Source organism: Blastomyces gilchristii (assembly GCF_000003855.2).
Source record: "Blastomyces gilchristii SLH14081 genomic scaffold supercont1.1, whole genome shotgun sequence".
Classification (NCBI taxonomy): Eukaryota; Fungi; Ascomycota; class Eurotiomycetes; order Onygenales; family Ajellomycetaceae; genus Blastomyces; species Blastomyces gilchristii.
This window is the reverse complement of record NW_003101682.1, coordinates 2302519-2323178: the sequence shown is the minus strand read 5'-3', so window position 1 is coordinate 2323178 and position 20660 is coordinate 2302519. Positions and strand designations below refer to the sequence as shown.

Genomic DNA, 20660 nt, shown 5'->3' with positions numbered 1-20660 from the left:
TTATCTGACTTGATATTCTGTTAAGCTCTTTATTATCAAGAAGTAATGCAGATTTGCATAATCAGTGAGAACTTACACTGAGTACTTACTACTCTGAAGATAATGTCATCAGATCTTAAAGAATTTGATAATTACTAACATTTCTTGATTATGAGTATCATATCTTTTTCATATAAGTGATAACTTCTTGAAGAAGAAGATCACTGATCTTTATTTACAGTGTCTTATAGACTCTATGAAAAAGTCTTCTCTTACAGACATTTCATTGTCTGTATTCTCAGAGATGATTATTCTCTGATTCTTTCAATATTGAAAGATCTCTGATATCAACTGTAAAAAGATTTCACAGATCTTATTTCTGAATGTATCAGTCTCACACTGACTGAGTAAGTTGAGATTAAAGTGATTCAGCATTGTGACATCTGCAAAAGCTTGTTTCAATTCTGTAAATATCTGCACAGTGTCTTGAATGAGAATAAATAATCTTATTTTCCTGTCTTTCACACTTCTCTTTAACAGATCTGTAAGAGGAGCAGTAATCTGTGAATATGTATAAATGAATTGTCTGTAGAAATTTGCAAATTCTAGAAATATCTGCATCTTACAGTATGTTCACAGTGTCAGTCAGTTCTCAATGATAAAGACTCAGCTTCTATTCATTGAAATGCTGTTCACTTCAATAATATAATCTAAGAAATAAATCTTCTGCATGTAGAATAAGCATTTTTCAGTGTTTATATAGAGTTAATACTGTCTCAAGTGACTCAATACTTCTTAAATATGAGTATTGTGTTCTTTCTCTGTTTTTAAGAAGATTAGAATGTTATCTAAGTATACTATACAGAAGACATTAACAAGACCTCACAGTGTCTCATTTATATAGATCTGAAAGATGGCTGAAGTGTTATAAAGATCAAAAGATAAAACAAGATATTCAAAATTATCATACTTGATATGAAAAGTCATTTTTCAAACATCATCTTCATTAACTCTGATTCTATGATAGATATTCTGTATATCAATCTTTGTAAACATCTTTACTTCAGATAATCAATCAATCATCTCATTAATTAACAGTAATGAATAATGATTCTTAACTATCATCTTATTAAGGCCTCTGTAGTCTATACATAGACATAGTCTACTGTTCTTCTTGAGTATAAAGAGTATAGATGTCTCTGCTGAACTCTTTGATAAATATATTCAGTTCTTTGATTACACTTTCTCAAGATATTTGCATAGAATATTCAATTTCTTTACAGACAAGTTATAAAGAGATCTGTACAGTACTGTTACACTGTCTTCAAGATGAATCTTATATTATATCTTAATATCAGAAAACTTCACTGCTTCTCTTTCTGAAAAGACATTCTTATAATCTATAAAGAGATATTATATATGTCTGTCTTTAATAACAGATACTGCTGCTAATCTTGTAGCAAGAATGATAACTTTTTTATCTATTCTCAAGTCTTAGTCATCTGCTATACAGTATATTAACTCTATCTTTTTCTCAAGATTCTTTTAATAAAACTCTTCAGATTTCTCTATTACTATCTCTTCATCAGTAAGATGATATCATCACATCTAAGTGACTCAGTTAATAAGAGAATTGTTTTCTCTCAATTACAGAAGATCTAGAATGATGTTCTCATCTACAATATTAACTGTATAAAGAAGCAGACTGCTCTTCTTAAAGATTTCTTCTAAGTCTGTGATCACACACTTTGCTTGAATTATATTAAAATGATAGCACTTTGTTTCATCAGTAAATTTTATATAATCTGATAAGTCTATCTTCTTCTAATTCTTCATCAGAGAAAAGAAATAGAATATGAAGTTAGTATTTACTCTGAAGTTGAGTAGATATCTCACTGATATCTTCTTATTTAAGATATGTATTGTAATTGTAATATAAACTTAAAGATATAAGAATTATTAATTCTTCATTTCTTTCTCTTCTTTATCTTTTATAAATATATTTGTCAGAAGAGAAGTTAACTTTAAGAAGATATTCTCTCAGTTTCTTTTCTTCTTCAGCTTCTTATAATCACTAGTATAGTAATTATCAGCTCTGCAGTTAAAACAGAGATCTTTATTAAATCTTTTTTAATATTTCTTTACAGTGAGTGAAGAATCAGAATACTTAGAATTCTTCTTTACTTTCTTCATACTAAAGCTGTCACAGCATTATTTAGATCTTATTATTAATTACTTAGAAAAGATCTTGTTAGTCTTTTTCTCAAAGAATTGATTATTTAAATAGATTCAGAAAGTCAGATTGATAAGCTCAGTGTAATTGATTAATAAACTCTGATACTATGATATTATTATCTGCATTTTATAAGTCAGCTTTATGAGATAAAGCTATATCTTTAATTAATTTAAATCATCAGTTAATTTCTCTCAATATTCTTTGAATCTTGCATTGAAATTAAAAGAATTCTCATTATCTTATTAATATAATGAGTTAAACTGCTGTACTGCTGTGAAGCTATAATTACAGTGATGTTTAATTTAATTCAGTAGAAAGTTCTTGAATTCTTCTCAAGTTATTACAGTATCAGTATACTCAAGCTCTCTCTTCTTAATAACTTAAGTAGTTGTAGAGATGTCTTTAAGAAGATTGATAATATATATTACTTATATCTCATAAGTATTATACTGACTCAGATTAAGATGAAATTTCTGTTTAAGAATACAGATAAAGCTGTGAAATTCAGATAATATGTTTCTCTTATATCTCAGAGAATCTTCAATCTTAATCTCTCTATCTTCATGATAGATGTAGATGTGTAGAGGCCGCGGCGATGATAGAGCAGTTGAAGAACTCATGTCAAAGTGTGCAGTGAGTTCAGAAATCTCAGATTTCTGTCAGAGTAGAGATGTACACACTCTAGAGAATAATGTAGAGTTTCTCTCAGAGAATGAGATCAGGTCAGTCTCAGCACAGATGCATGAGATCATATTAATCTGTTAATAGAGCTTGACTGATTCAAACTTATAATCAGGTTGAGTAATTTGAATTGTAACATGATGAAGCTGAAGTGATAACTAGTCAGTGATATTATATAGAAGTAGTTGTTTGAGAAGCTGTATAAGTGAGCTTGACTATCTTGCTTGAATAGTGAGCTCATGAACTACAGAGTTATTGTGAGAATATCACAGATATGATACTTAGTATACTAAGAAGATTGTATGAGAAATGCAGTAACTCTTATATATATTTCAGTAGAAGAAAAATGAATCACTGACTTCTTTGATAAGAAGTCAGTATCTAGCTATTCTATATAGATAATAAGTGAATATCTCTCTTCTATTTCATAAGCAAGAATAGTCAGAGTGATACCTCAGCAGTGTCTTACTATTAAGAAAGAGTAGTCTGCTGACCTTATATAGAAGCGGGGTTCTCATATTCATCAATTGAATCTTCATATAATATATCTGAATGATGTCATAGAGTGGTTGAAAACTGGTTCAGACAGGATGAAATCATCCGCATGAAAGTGATGGGCTGTGTGGAACCGCAACGGAGCCTTGGCGCGGCCGGGAGCGTGACAAAGAGTATGACATTTACATTCTCATTTCTGAAGACACAGATATTCTTTACCTGCATTATAAAGTCAGATAACAAATGTCAGAGAATAGACTGATATGAGTTAATTATTCTGAAGATATTCATCAGAGCAGATATACCTGTAATATTAAAATTAATAGTTATATAAAGTTTCTTAATATCTGTAGATATTATGACTTTATACATAATAAAACTCATAACAATTTCTTCTAGAAAAATTGATGTTAAAAGAAAGAATAGAAAAGAAAAGACTTACACTCTTAACACTGTTAAGAAGAGAAGTAATTCTCTAATATAAATACACAATTATATCACTATGAATACTTAAAATTAGACTGACTGTGTGACCGTGTCTGAAACCAGAACCAGATTTTTTGATAGTCTGATTACCAATTTGACTGATCTTATTACACAGATTTAACATTAGATAGTAGTTTCATACTGTCTCAGTGAGACTTACTGTCTACTCTTATCACATTTTTCAAATGAGATCATGATTTTCACTGCTTAATTTAAATTATTTTTATTACTTTAAATAACTTTAAATCTCATTTAAGTATTATCAAAAAGCATTACTTTTTAAAAAATTAAAAATAGTCTAAAAAAAACCTTAAAATGTCTAAAAATAGTAACTTTATACTAAGAATGAAACTAAATGAGGTCAAATGAAACCACTTTCTCATTTTTTTCAAGTCATGGTTTCATTTTAATATCTCATATATAGTCACCTTGCATGTTTTTTTAATGACTAGTCCCAGCGGGATTCACACCAAGAAATGTATAGAACCAGACCAAATGAAACCAAATATGCAATTCATGGTCCCGGCGGCCAGTCTACTTAAAATAAATGTAATAATCAGTGTTTATGGCTGAGCTTCAGATAGTTCTGTTGTACACAGTCTTCATATAATAAATTATTCTAGAGATCAGTAAAAAGAACAGAAGTGTACACACTGAGAAACATGATTTACTAAGTCTATACAATATCTTCTTGAAATAGAAAGAGCTGATGACAACAGCAGAAGCAGCAGAGACAGAGAGAGTAGAAGTAGTGAGAGCAGAAGTAGCAGAAGTAGAGATTGCAGAAATAGAGATAGTAAGAGCGGGAGAATCAGACACAGAGACAGGTGTAGAAGATTGAAGAGAAGTGACAGAGAAAGAAACAGAGGAAACAGAGAGAGACACAGAAGACTCAGTCATATATAGCACAGATAATTTCTTCATTATTATATTCTTCAAGTTTTCAATCAACAATTCAACATTGAGATCACGATTATCAGTGAACATAGATCTGTCAATATATAAAGATTCTATGTGAATTAAAACAAAAATATCAGCATCTGTATTCATATAAAACAATTAGAAAATATAATCAGAAAATATAATCAGAAAGTATGATCATTATTATTATTATTATTATTCTTCAATTATAGATGTATGTAGTCAGAGACTATGACATCTACCTGAGAACTTTTAGTTCTCAGAGTTTTTCCTATATCTATAAAGTTAACTATTATACATTTATCAATTTCAGATATGCAAAATCAGAAAATTCCAGCTCAGAATATAAAAACTGTTTACAAATGACAGTATTTGAACATCTTCTGATACTTTGAAACCATTTAACAATATCATGACAAAAGAAAAGAGAACACAGTCTTAAAGATAGACACATTAAATAGACAGATAGAAAAGAATAGAAAGAAAAAAGTAAAGTAGAGAGAGACTGTAACAAAATAAATTATTAAAACATAGTATATAGATGTTGTAACAGATTATATCTGATTAATTTCCTTCTCTTCATATTCAGATATTTCTGAATTTAGTCATTTTCTTGTAGCTGCTTGAGTTTCTGATAGAAAGTTTATTAAGTATTTAATTTCTGTCTCAGTTGAGAACAAGAATCTCATATTTAATTGATTTAGATTATACTTCTCTTTCAATCTGACTCTGAGACTATTGTATAATACACAGTGCATTACAATATACTCAGAATTCTTATTTGTATTACAGAATGAGCATGCTATTGAATCAAATCTATCATCAAATCTTTGTATATAAGATTTGAAATAGCCATGTTCTAGTTTCAGCTGTATTATAGATGAGAATATTTTCTTTTTATATTTAATTGAACAAGATTTTCACTTGGGTTTTGTTTCAAATCTTGAATAATGTATACTCTTCTTTTGTTTCTGCCAGCTTTCATTTCACTTATCTAAACAAGATTCTTTTATCTTTCTCTTTATAAAAGATCAGAATATAATTTTTTGAATAAATCTGCTTAATTCTAAATGCTTTTTTACAGCTGAATCAGTCAATTCATTGTCATGAATATTCATATAAGCAGGAACTCAGTACAGATGAATTATTAGCTTTGATATTCTTCTTCTTTAAATTTTTAAAACAGAGTTTAAAATCAGTTCAAGATTCATTTGATCATTATAAATCTGACTATTTCTAAGTCTTTTCAAAGCAGCTTGACTATCAGAGAATATTTATGTCTCTTTCAAACTATTTTCTCTTTTATAAGATTTTATTTCAATGCATTTGAAAGCTTTCACTATTACAAATAGTTCAGTATTAAAGACTTCAGATTCACAGTCTAGATTTCAGAAATCTGAGATAAAATTAATATTATCTTCAGTATAAGCAATATCTGCACTTAATCTATTCAAATTCTCATTTTTCAAGTTATCTGAATAAATCAGAATAGAGTCTTCTATATTGATTGTAGAAATTCTCTTCAAATGCTGTTTATATTCTTTCTCTTTAGATAGTTCACTTATTTGCAAGTTTATAAGAGATTTAAGCTTTTCTCTTCAGAGAGATATATTCTCATGATCAACTTTTTCAATATTGAGAGAAGAAAATTGATTTTTAATCAGTGAGTATAGTCTGTATAGTTGAGAAGACATTTTCTTTGAAGAATTATTCTCATTTCAATCAAGAAATCTATTTCAATTCAGTTCATTTTCAGAGTTAATTAATGAAAATGAAGAAGAGTCTCTTTCTTTGATTATATAATTCAAGCTCATCTTTATAACTCTTAGAGTATAGTTCATACAGGTCTTTTTAAATCTAATAGCAGAAGAAGGAATTGAAGCTTCAATTTTCATTATTTTAATAGAACATAATTTAAATGCTTTCAGAATTCTTCTCAAAGCTCTGTTTTACAGACTTTGAAAGAGTTCAGTGAAATTTTCTTGATTATTTCATTAAACTTGAACTTCATAATCAGCTACTGAGATAATACAGGCTATATATAACTGTCTTATAGCCTGGAAGAATAGATCTCTCTCTGTATTTGATAGTCTGATTATGTTGTTTAATAGTCTTTCTGTCTTGATAGTTCTTTATTGAATATAATATTTAAAATTTAACTTGGAGTTTAATCATACTTCTAATAATTTAACATTTAAACTGGCTTTTATCTCTCTATTTAAAAGAGTTAGAGATAGTTCTTTCTCATTGAATTTAGCAAAGAAATGAATTAACTCAGTTTTATTCATATTAAATTGAATTTAATTAATATCTGCTCTAACAAAGATTTTCTTTGCAGCTTTTCAATCACTTTTAAATTCTCTTTGATAGTTTTTGAGCTGTAGACTAGACTAATATCATCTATATAACTCAGAGATCACACTATTTTCATATTTCTATCTTTAAATAGATATGCAGTGTATATTGTAAATAAGATGAGTGAGATTGAAGATTCTTACAGTACTTCTATTTTTATCTCAGTCTTGTCTTATTTCATTTCATCAAAGAAAAGTTGTATGATTCTTTTAGATATAAAACAGTTAACTCATTTTATTAGAGAAAGTGACAGTTTTAACATCTTCAAAGTCTGAATTAACTTTGACTTTGAGACATGATCAAATGCTTCTTTTATATCAATAAAAACTGCAGTTGAGATCAGATCTTCATGCTTTACTATTTAAATATCATGAATAACTGAGAGAACAGTGTCAATTGTAGAACATTGTTTTCTATCTCTCATTTATTCACTGAATAAAAGAGAATTATTAATAGAGCTTATAAAAGATAGTTGAGTAGCTATTTTCTTTACTAAATTCTTTTCTAGATAGTTCAATAGAGATATTACTCTATATAACTTAGAAATTGAAGTTTTTCTATTAGATTTTATAAGAATCACTTCAGTGACTTCTCTTCAGCATTCAGAATAATATTCATTTTTCAAGAGATTGAAAAAGAGCTCAAAATATTCACTCTTCAAGTAGAGAGGAATATTTTGAATAATCAGATCATTGATTGAATCAGACTCTGCAGCAGTTTTAACTGAACTTGAGAAGATAGCAGACTCTAATTCATCTTCTATAAGCTCAGATCATTCTCAGTTATTTTCATTAATATAGTTATGAAGTAATATATTCTCTTTCTCTGAATCTGAATTTGATGAGTTTTGAAAGAGAATTCTCATAAAAGCTTGATATTTTTTCTTAAAGTGTTGACTGTATATGATTCATTCTGAAACTTATATTCTAAGGCTGAAAGTTTTGCTACAGTTCTTGTTTTAGTATAGTTAAAAGCTTTAAAAGCTTTCTTTTCTTATACTTTTTCAAGAAATTTATTTCAGCAGTCTGTTTTAGCTCTTTTAATATCTGAAAAATATTCATTTCTGACAGTTTTGAACTCTTTATTAGATATTATATCATTCTTTCAATCTCTTCTAACAGTAGCTAATTGTTTTCTTTTAGATATGATATTCTCATTTTATCAAGATTTGAAATACTCAGAATACTTTCTCTTGAAAATATTATCTCTAATACTTATTAGAATAATAGATGTAATGAGTTTCACTTTATTCTCAAGCATTTCATTTGAGATATCTTGATCAGAATTCTAATATAGCTAACTTTGCTTTTCAGATTTTAACAGTTTTATACTTTCTTCAACTGCTTTTCAATCAGCTTTTTCAAAGTTAAACTGATTAGAGAGAAGAGGATTTTCACTCATTTATTTTTCACTCAGTTTAATATTAAATTGAATAATCTCATGATCTGATCCTGATGTCTCATTTGAATTAATAAATCAGTTTACAAGTTTTTTTTTCATTAGATTTTATGATATGAAGATTAGATCTATAATATATTTCTGTTTCATATCTTTTCTAAAGAATATTTATTAATCAGACTTGTTAACTAAATCTATTAAATACTCAAAAATTCATTTAATCAGATTATCTGCTCTTACTACTCTTTTATATTCTGAATTTTATCAGACATAATGTGCATTGAAATCTCCTGCAATTATAGAGTTTCTTAATAAAGTTATGTTCAGAAATTCTCTATTAATTGTTCAGATATTGTTATTTTTCTTCAATGACTTTTTATTATAGATATTTATGAGCTGTATAGTATTAAACTCATTCTCTTTATCTATAATATAAGTCATCAGAATATCAGAGTCAGATATGATATTAAATCATAGATTAAATTAATATCTTGATCTCTTTCTTTCATAGATCACTACTCTTAACTTTATCTCAGACTTTTGAGATAGAAAGCAGTTGTAGCTTGAATGAGAAACAATGTATTTTTACTCAGTATCAAAATTTGATTTCTGAAGCAGTATAAAATTAACTTTTTATTGAAATACAATTTAAAGATAAGAATAAATACAATTTGAGTTTCTATTCATATTATTTTGAATAAATGTGATTTTTGAAGAGTTTTTAAACTTTTTTTGTTATTATTGTTGTATATTCATACTATAAGAGAGTAGAGATAGAGTAGAATCTAATCAGTATCATCAGATAGTAGATTATAATTATTTTGAAAAGAAGAAATCTCAACTACTTATATTATATCTAGCTTATCACTAGAGTTATTTCTCAATTCTCTAATCTTAACAGAAGTTTGAGAATTCAAATTCTGTTTACATTTAGCTAGAGAATTGAAGTTTGAAGATTTAGATAGTTGAGAGTTTCTTCTTTTTAAGCTTATAGTTATAGATTTACTGACTTGACTATTCTCTTCAGTTCTAGATTGACTTTGAACTTCATCTTTTCTTCAGTTCTTTTGAGTTCTTGAAGTAAACATACATTCTTTTGAGCTAGATGCATGTTTTTCTTTACAATTAGAGTATTTAAGCAGAGTGTGTTGATATATTTCATCTCTTTTTAAGCATGTTTTATATTTATACTCACTAGTTTTATGATCTCTAGCACAGAATGCATATTTTGAGTCTATAAAATAAGAGATTACAAAGTGTTCATATCTTTGACAGTTTGAACACTGTGTTTAAGCTTTGAGATTTATTATTGAGTCTTTATATTTATGAACTCTCATTTTCAAACCTGTTACTCTTACTTCAAACATCTTTGACTTTTCAATTGTTTTTATATATACTAGAACAGAGACATTTCTTCTACATTGTTTGAACTCAATTAAATTCAGTTATACAGACTCTTTTCTCAGTTGAATAGAGTTATATTCTTCTAATTCATTTTTGAGAAGTAGTATTTCTTCTTCACAGTCAAAAATTTCAACTGAAATATTATAAAGAATGAATTTATCTCACTTTTCATCTCTCTCAGATATAATTATTGTGTTTAACAAAGATTCTACTGCTGATTTTCAGAGATTCTCATTCTGAATAAGGATTTCTGCATTGAATTCAGACATTGTAGTCAGAATAGTGAAGTGTTCAAAGAAGAATAACTCAATTAAAGCTATAACTGATTTTTGAACTTCAATATCAGTTATCAACTGAGAAAAGAACTGCTGATTACTTTCATTTCTGATTCTGAAAATGAGATTTGAGATTAGCTTGTTTCTCTGCAAGATGTTCTGATTTAAGACTTTGAGAATAAGTCTTCTATTTCTGAAGATTTGAAAGTTTTTCTCTTTTTATATTTTTTTCTTTACTTTTCTATGAATAGAAGTCTGAGCAGTATTCTTCTCAGTTTTCTCAGAATTTTGAGCAGGTTTTGAGGCAGCAGGTTTAGAGACAGTAGATTTAGCTACTTAAGCATATATTTTCTTCTGATTTAAAGAAGAAGAAGAAGAAGAAGAAGTAGAAAATGAAGAAGAGTAAAATGAAGAGTCAGTGATTATACTAGGAATTTTCAATGTTTTTTAAACTGTGTTTGAAATTCCAAGTTTGAACTTGATTATCTTCTGTAGTTGTCTAGCCTGAGTATGAAGAATTAACAGAACTTCTTCATTTATCTCACTCAGACACTGCTTTTCAAGAATTTTGCTTACTTTTTCAAGTTTCTGTATTTCAAGAACTTGTTATTTCTCTATTTCTTCTTTCTTTCTTCTCTTCAGAATTTCAATCTCAGGAATAGCATTTGAGAAAGCATCTTTTTTCACATCAACTGAGTGTATTTTTGAACTCATTATTCTCACTCAATGAAAAGTTGATCAGACTGTTTCAATTGAGATATTTATTAAACTCTTTTTGAAAAGTTGATCAGACTGTTTTAATTAAGAGATTTCTAAGTCTGTTTTCAATTGAAAAGTTAATCAGACTGTTTTAAAAGAAGAATAAAAGACTTTTATGTATAAAACATCTGATTTTTTTCATACTAGTTCAGTAACTAGATTAGATTTTTGAAGAGAATCTAATAAACTAAAATTGATTTTTAAGATAAATCAATAAAATCTTTATAATCTCTATCTTAGAATACAGTGAGAAACAGTATGATATTAATTGATAATTAATCAGATAATATAACAGTTTTTGAGAGAAAAACTGACAAAAAATAAATCAATTTTTTGCAGAGAAATTGATTAAAACTATTTAATTTTATTCTAAATCATTCAATTCTTCTCACACAACAAGTATGCAACTCAAATCAGTTAATAAAGAGTGTAAAAAAGAATTAAGTATTAATAAAAGCTCTTCAGTCACTGAAAAAGTAATTCTTACTTAAAAGAATGTGAAATTATGATAGAAAATAACTCTGTTTTTAATTCTTTGTAAGAATATTGTATAAAACTCAGAGAAAAACATCTTACTTTTTCAAGACAAGTAAAAAACTATTTCTAAGATCTTTTTTTTTGTATTAACTGCTGCAGAAGAATGAGATAGAAACTGTTGAGATATATACTACTATATACTCTCTATCAAGACTTTCTCTCTTCAGAGTCTTGATATTATAGAGAATATAAGTCTATTTCTATATAATAATATAAATATTATCAGTGAGATATAGAGAAACTGATTATTTATATCTTAAAATAGAAGACTTTATCAATGATTATATTAATATAAAGTTAATTCTTAAATTCAATAGAAATCTAGTGTTACTATTCTCAATTCCTTGCAGAATCTATTAAATATTGACATATTAAAACTAGATTTAATATATCTCACTGTGCAGGGATCAAAGACTTAGTCAGATCTTGAAGTATACTGATTTTATAGTTATTATATCTGCTGATTATGTATTAAATACAGTTACTGAGATATCTTTTTATATTTTTCTGTCAGAGATTAGTCAGATTGAAAGAGGTGATATAAGAGTGAGACTTGATATTAATGTCTTGATACATCAAAGAAAGAGAGAGTTTTTCACAGAGAATACACTTTAAATGTATTTATTAATTATATACTTAATACTCTTACTGAGATATCTTTTTGTATTTTTCTGCTAAAGTTGAGCTAGATTGAGAAGAATAATACATGAGTGAGACTTGGCATTGATGTTGTAAAACATCAAAGATAGACAGAGTTTTTATGAAAGTTACTTCTCAGATATCTTCACAATTACAGATCAGAAATCTTTCAAAATCAAGAAGATTGATGCATATGACTAGATCTCTTCATCTTACAATTTGTATGACAATTTGACCTGGGGTTGTAATGTGATAGAGGTGAACAGAGAATAATCTCACACAGGAGTTTCAAACAATGTCTGGTTCATGTTTAGCTGAATAACTTCACCATTATATGAGACATGCGAGCCAGCGTGACTCAGTTGATAAGACTGGTAACTAAGGCCGCACACATTAGAGATACATGGGTTCAAATCCCATCACTAACACCTATCACTTCTTACTCATGAAAGCTCTTATGTAATAGAGACTGAGTCTAATTAGTAAGAGTTGATTCAGAGTAGAACTCTCTACTGCAAGTCAAGTCACTAGTTAAGTGAGATTCTGTGAACACTTACTGAGACTGATATGAGATGTCAATGTCTCACTATTCTACTGTGCACCTGTCAAGGTTCTAATGATATAGAGTCAAGTCTAATGTAGTGATTATACACTACTTAAGCAAGTTTCTAACTAGAGTTATCATCAGAGCCTAGCTTTCTCTCAAATACAGAGAATGATTTTGAAAACTATCTGACTAGCAGGTCTAGATATGTATCTAGACTCTAGACAGAGCACTCTGATAGACTAGAGTCTGCAAGCTCACTGCTAAGCTCTAATACTGACAGGAAGAACTGCAGTCATCAAGCCTATAATTAGTCTCTAACATGAGACGAGGTCACGACGGCTGATTGATAGGTCTATGAGCAGAGAAAGAGTCTCTTCTTCATTTTCATCAATTAACTCCGAAAATGAACTGGATTGAAATAAATTTCTTGATTGAAATAAAAATAATTCTTCAAAGAAAATACCTTCTCAACTGTACAGACTATACTCACTGATTAAAAATTAATTTTCTTCTTTAAATGTTGAAAAAGTTGATCATGAGAAGTTATCTCTCTGAAGAGAAAAGCTTGAATCTCTTATAAACTTACAAAGAAGTGAACTATTTAAAGAGAAAGAATATGAACAGCATTTAAAGAGAATTTCTACAATTAATATAACAGACTCTATTCTGATTTATTCAGATGACTTAAAAAATGAGAATTTGAATAGATTAGATACAGACATTGCTTATACTGAAGATAATATTAATTTTATCTCAGATTTCTGAAATCTAGACTGTGAATCAAAAGTCTTTGACACTGAACTATTTGTAGACTGGCCGCCGGGACCATGAATTTCAAATTTGGTCTCATTTGGTCTGGTCTCATACATTTCTTGGCGTGAATCCCGCTGGGACTGGCTATCAAAAAAACATGCAAAGTGACTATATATCAGATTTTAAAATGAAACCATGACTTGAAAAAAATGAGAAAGTGGTTCTATTTGGTCTCATTTAGTCCCATTCTTGGCATAAAGTTACTATTTTTAGATATTTTAAGGTTTTTTTTAGACTATTTTTAATTTTTTAAAAAGTAATGCTTTTTGATAATGCTTAAATGAGATTTAAAGTCATTTAAAGCAATAAAAATAATTTAAATTGAGAAGTGGAAATCATGGTCTCATTTGAAAAATGTGACAAGAGTAGACAGTAAGTCCCACTGAGACAGTATGAAACTACTATCTAATGTTAAAACCATGTAATGGGATCAGTCGAATTGGTAATGAGACTATCAAAACATCTGGTCCTGGTCCCAGACACAGTCACACGGTCAGTCTAACTATTTGCAATAGTGAAAGCTTTCAAACTTATTAAAATAAAATCTTATAAAAGAAAAAATAGTTTGAAAGAGATATAAATATTCTCTAATAGTTAAGCTGCTTTAAAAAGAGTTAGAAATAGTCAGATTTATAATAATTAAATGAATCTTGAACTGATCTTAAACTCTGTTTTAAAAATTCAAAAGAGAAGAATATCAAAGCTGATAATTTATCTGCACTGAGTTCCTGCTTATATAAATATTCATGACAATGAATTAGCTGATTCAGCTGTAAAAAATAATTCAGAACTAAGCAGATTTATTCATAAAATTATGTTCTGATCTTTTATAAAGAGAAAAATAAAAGAATCTTGTTTAGATAAGTGAAATGAAAGCTGACAGAAATAAAAGAAGAGTATACATTATCTAAGATTTGAAACAAAACTCAAGTGAAAATCTTGTTTAATTAAATGTAAAAAGAAAATATTCTCATCTATAATACAGCTAAAACTAGAATATGACTATTTCAAATCTTATATACAAAGATTTGATGATAGATTTGATTTAATAGAATACTCATTCTGCAATACAAATGAGAATTCTGAGTATATTATAATACACTGTGTATTATATAATAGTCTCAGAGTCAGATTGAAAGAGAAATATAATCTAAATTAATTAAATATGAGATTCTTATTCTCAACTGAGACAGAAATTAAATACTTAATAGACTTTCTATCAGAAACTCAAGCAGCTCTAAGAAAATAACTGAATTCAGAAATATCTGAATAGAAAGAGGAGAAAATTGATCAGATATAGTCTGTTAAAACAGCTATATACTATCTTTTAATAATTTGTTTTATTACAGTCTCTCTTTATTTTACTTTACTTTTTCCTTTCTATTCTTTTCTATCTATCTATTTAATATGTCTATCTTTATGACTGTGTTCTCTTTTCTTTTGTCATGATATTGTCAAATGATTTCAAAGTATCAGAATATGTTAAAACACTGTAATTTATAAACAGTTTTTATATTCTGAGCTGAAATTTTCTGATTTTGTATATCTGAAATTGATGAATGTATAATAGTTATCTTTATAGATATAGAAAAAACCCTGAGAACTTTTAATTCTCAGATAGATGTCATAGTCTCTGACTGCATACATCTATAATTGAAGAATAATAATAATAATAATAATAAGGTATGCGGTCAGTGATGAGGTTAAAATACTCATATAATTAAGTCTATTGATGAGTTCTTATTTGAAAAATTAAGCGAGTTCGTGGTGAAGCGCTTGATTAATAGACCAGAAAACATGATCATTATTATTATTATTATTCTTTCATTATACTCATATGCAAGCGGAGCTTATGATGAGTCCTTGCGTGATGTTAAATACAGGCCAAGTGTTGGTTATACAGGAGGAAATACAGGTGTTGAGATCACGCCAAGATAACAAGAACATAGAAAATACAAAGAAGTGACAATTAAATACATGTGATAATAACTTCTCATCTCAGGAACATAGAGTGATTTGTTGAAGTAATTTGTACACCTCTGTATTTATTAGAAACCTGAGGTGCTTGAGTTCCGGATTTAATGTATTCCCTGCAGGTTTCGAACCCATGTGCCTTGGTTTCCCACGCCAAGGCGCTACCAGGTGGCCGCATTAACCATTCGGCCACCGGGGCAGAAAACATGATCAGATACTGCTGAAAAAAGAAGGTCAAGAATGTATACAAAGAAAAAGAAGATGTGTCATTCATAATAGTATATTCTGATAATTATTAGAAGATAAACAAGTTCTAGCTACATTTCACAATATCTTATACTTACTTCTAATGAACTGTCTAATATAAATGTAAGAGGCCTACGCTGAATAGATTAGTATAATATTGATAGGTCTTATATAATAAAGAGAAAAATGTTAGAGAAGGAAAGAAAAGAGAAAGTATGAGAATTAGTAATCAAAGTGAATATTTATATGTGTATGTAGTAGTGTACACAGTGAAGCTTCAAGGCAGAAGAATCTATACATATTAGTGACAGCTGAGAATCAGTGATTGAGAATAACTAGACTGATCATGTGACTGTGTCTGAGACCAGAATCAGATTTTTTAATAGTCTTATTATCAATTCAACTAATCTTATTACATAGTTTTAACATTAAATAGTAGTTCTATACAGTCTTAGTAAGACTTACTGTCTACTCTTATCACATTTTTCAAATAATATTATGATTTTCACTTCTCAATTTAAATTATTTTTATTGCTTTAAATGACTTTGAATCTTATTTAAGTGTTATTAAAAAGTGTTACTTTTTAAAAAATTAAAAATAGTCTAAAAAAACCTTAAAATGTCTACAAATAGTAACTTTATATCAAGAATGAAATTAAATGAGATCAAATGATATCACTTTCTCATTTTTTTCAAGTCATGATTTCATTTTAAGATCTGATATATAGTCACTTTGCATGTTTTTTTGATGACTAGTCCCAGCGGGATTCATGCCAAGAAATGTATGATATCAGATCAAATGAAATTAAATGTGAAATTCATGATCTCAGCAGCCAGTTTAAGAATGACTGAGAATTGAAGTGTATGTGTTTGTAGCAGCTGAGAATCAGTGATTGAGAATAACTGAGAATCAGAGTGTATACATTTGAGAATGAAGCAGTTGAAATCTGTGAAGTGTAATGAAATAGTCTATATAATTGATCAGGCATAGCTTATCACATTAGTTCTCTTCTTTCTGAAGCAGTTCTTATCAGTCAACAGCTGCTGTTTCAGATAATACAGAACTCAGAGTCCAGATCAGTTGATTATAGTTAACTCATTTTATAAGATATTGTCAGCTACAGCTGTGAGATCTCTTATTGAGAATATCTTTAATCTCTCACTCAAGTTCATTGTCTTCTTCTATGATTTCTGATGACTGTCAATCAGAAGTTAGTTGAGAAGGAAATGAGTTAGTGACAGCATGACAGAGTAAGCTTGTGTGAAAGATATCATGAATCTCTGATAATATGTCAAGATAGTAGTTGTGACTAGACTGACCGTGTGACCGTGTCTGAGATCAGGATCAAACTTTACAGTTATTATGTTATCTAAAAGCATTACTTCTGATCATAATTTATGTTCATCACATTGATTTCAAATCATGTTATTTCAAATATTAAAGGTCTCAGATTCACTTTTCAAATAAAAATCTAGTCTCAGATAAAGAATATGTTTGAATTCTTAGTCACATTTTCATTCTGATCTCATTATTGAGAATGACACTAAATAAGATCATGAAATCATTTCTCACTTATATAATATCATAACATAGTGCTCATTTGTTGAAAATTCAATAGAGAGTATTATCAAATATCATTACTTTTCTGAACACAGATCATAATTCATATAATTTTAATTATAAAAAAAACATAAAATACAAAAAAAAACAAAAAACAAAAAACAAAACAAATACAAGAAAAAATCACAATAAAAAAAAAAAAGAAAAGAAAAAGAAAAAAACAAAAAATAAAAATAAAAAAAAATCAAGGTCACAGGGCTGCAGCACTCTTAAAATACTCACTCTTCAGAGTCTTCACAATGTTCATCATCAATTATGTATCTCTCACAGTGAGAGTAACACAGCTGTGATAGATCATTGTCTTAACATCATCTAACAAATAATCAGTATATATCTGTATAAATGTGAATAATTAGAAAATATACACTTAAAAAGTATGATCAGAGTGAACTCTGCTGTCACTTGAATAACATTAAGAGCAGAATACTGAAATCAATGATTTCTCTCATCAATTTCACAGACAAGATGTGTGAAGATGATCTTGAAAAATATAAGATTTCTCAACTTCTGATAAAAATGAATCTCACAGAGAGACTCTATTTTCATAATATTAGAAACTGAGTGTTATCAAAAAGTATTACTTTTATACAATGCACATGCACTTACTGCAGTAATTCACTCTCTACACACATGATTAAGAATAGCAGCTTTCTCACACTGCACAGCTCTCTCTGAAATGCTGTCATCAGTTTATAACTCACACAGTCTCTCAGTTCAGCACACACTGTGTGTATGCAGCTCTGTGTGCTGAGATCATGTTGGTCATTATGGCCTGGCATCATACTCACTTTTCATGAGTCATGTTTCATTTAAAGAGAAGAAAGAAGGAAGACATGACTGTTATTTTATTGAAGAGAGAATGAATAATTAGTATTATTAAATATAATTTGATTCATCTGTATTTAAAATTTGATTAGTCTATACTCTTTAATTTGAGGGTTTCTATAAGTGTTTTAATAGTTTTCATACCAGCTTGAACTTAGTGATGAATTGAAGAAGAAGAGAAAAGAGAGAAGAAAGAAATGAGAATAACTTATCTTTATAATATGAAAATAGAGAATCACTGCAATTATTCTCTCTAGCAATAAAGATCTGTTTTCTGCATGTATTTCTGATATAGATTATATGATAAATGTATACAAAGAATATCAATAATGCATGTATTGAATGAAGATAATGTTGCTATATAACACTGTAGTCATTTCTGTACATCTCTGAAAGCTGTTAATAGTTTCTTTGTCTCTTTATATTTGATAAGTCAATAATATATTTCAATGCACTTCTCATTTCATCATCATCATCATCACTATCATCATCATTATCATTATCATCATCATTATCATCATCATCATCATCATTATTATCATATCATTGTCTGCCTTCACCTCTCTCTCAACACTTATTAAAACCAATTATGTCATCTCTCTTTAAATATTCTGCGGTCCTGCAGACCACCAAGGTGCGTGAGCATCATCACAGATTGAAGGAAGAGAAGAAGAAGGCATTCAAGCACAGAGAGACAGATTGTAAGACACATTATAATGCCTTGAAGAGGCTTCATAAGAAAGTAGAATGATAACAATTTTAAGTAACACTTCTGATAGATTTAGACTGAACTAAGTATAGAAATAATGTGAATGACACTGCCTGTGAGAGATTGAAAAAGAAGACAGTGAAGAGTCTTATACAGTAGCAGTGAGACCAGGAGAAGTTCTGAGAATGATTTAAGGCTAAGATGAAGAGAGAGAGAGAGAAGAAGAGTGTTACTGTAAATAAGCAGTGATAGAAGAAGATTGAGAAGATATTAAAGCAGAAGACAAAGAAGTTAAAACTGATAAGTTTTTTATTGAGAGATAACAATTTTTGATAACACTTCTGTTCTCTAATTGATTAGCAGGAGCTGGCAGAGAAGAGAATTGAGACCTTGTTCAGATCTTGAATACACTTCATGATTCAGAACATTGAGAAGGCAGCTCTGCTCTCTGAGCATGTCAATCTGCTTATCACTGGGGTCAAACCTGAGGCAGCAGACCAGGAAATGCGGGATTTTAAGATACAGATTGACCTGGCTGAGAGAGAGCAGCAGAAACCCTTCTCTGAGAAGACAGCAGAGGGAGATTTTAAGATGATTATCATCTCAGATGAGGAGGAGAAGAAGAAGAATAAGAATAAGAAGTGAATTATGAAGAATGATGAGAAGAATGAGAAAGAGAAGAAAGATAATGAGTAGAAAAAGTTTTTTTCTTTTTATATTAGTTAGTTATAAGTTTATAACTATTAGTTAATAATTGAAATTAATTTTGAGTTTTCAAAAATTATTGTACAAGTTATAATCAATTATCAATATCAGAAATAATATATATATATATATTCAACTATCATGTCACTATAATGTATAAGTATCAACATTTTTTCAACATTGATATTTACAATATTAATATATTATTAATAATATTATCTGATAACATAATTTGATAACACTCTCTTTCATAATATTAATATATTTCAAGAAATATGACAGAGATTAATCAAGATTGTTTATTTACTTTTATACATCAATGATATTCAATCTGAGTTAGTACTAAAATTATAACTAAGCTAAGAAAGAAGATTATTTTCTCTTATATTAATTCTTCTTACACACATCAGTGATCAGTTATTGAAAATAAATTATTATCTTTCTCAAATTATTATTATATCTTCTGAATTCACTTCTTTCACTTCTTTTACTTCTATTGAAGATTCACAAACTCTTCAAGAAATCACTGTAAATCACAAAGTCTATGTTATTTACAATTCAACACAGAATGCTCTCTTTCAATCATAATAGATAATTACTTCATTCTTTACATCTGATTTCAGGTCATAAAATTTATGAAAAACTTAACATAAATACTAAGATAAACTATGAAATAATTATCAACAGATTGTATTATAGATTACTGAAGAGTCATTTCTCTGCTACAATCACAGCAACTTCATTCAGAAACATTCATCATGAACTGGTCATAGCTCTGAAGAAATTTCCTGACACCTGAAGTCATCAGAATGCAGACAATAAAAGAAAAATAATCAGAAAATTACTACTGAGCTGGTAAGTTACTCTACTAGATAACAATTTTTAGTAACACTAACTTTTTAATTTGAAGAAAATCATGTAAAAATAATCATGTATCAGTACTCTGATTTCATAACTCTTATCTGATAACTTTCATGAATAATTACTTTATATATGTATATCTCTGAATCTTTCTCTTCAATCAATTGAAAACCCCGAATTCTGAACACTTCTTC

General features: G+C 28.4%; 1 protein-coding gene across 1 annotated transcript; it reads left to right on the top strand.

The window, feature by feature from the left end:
• Nucleotides 1–19314: 19314 nt before the first annotated feature.
• Nucleotides 19315–19545, top strand: BDBG_16091 (uncharacterized protein; the record flags this gene model as incomplete). The annotated part of the gene is made up of 1 exon (XM_031724110.1): nt 19315–19545. The coding sequence occupies one exon, from the start codon at nt 19315–19317 to the stop codon at nt 19543–19545; it is 231 nt and encodes a 76-aa protein (XP_031575747.1).
• Nucleotides 19546–20660: the final 1115 nt, after the last annotated feature.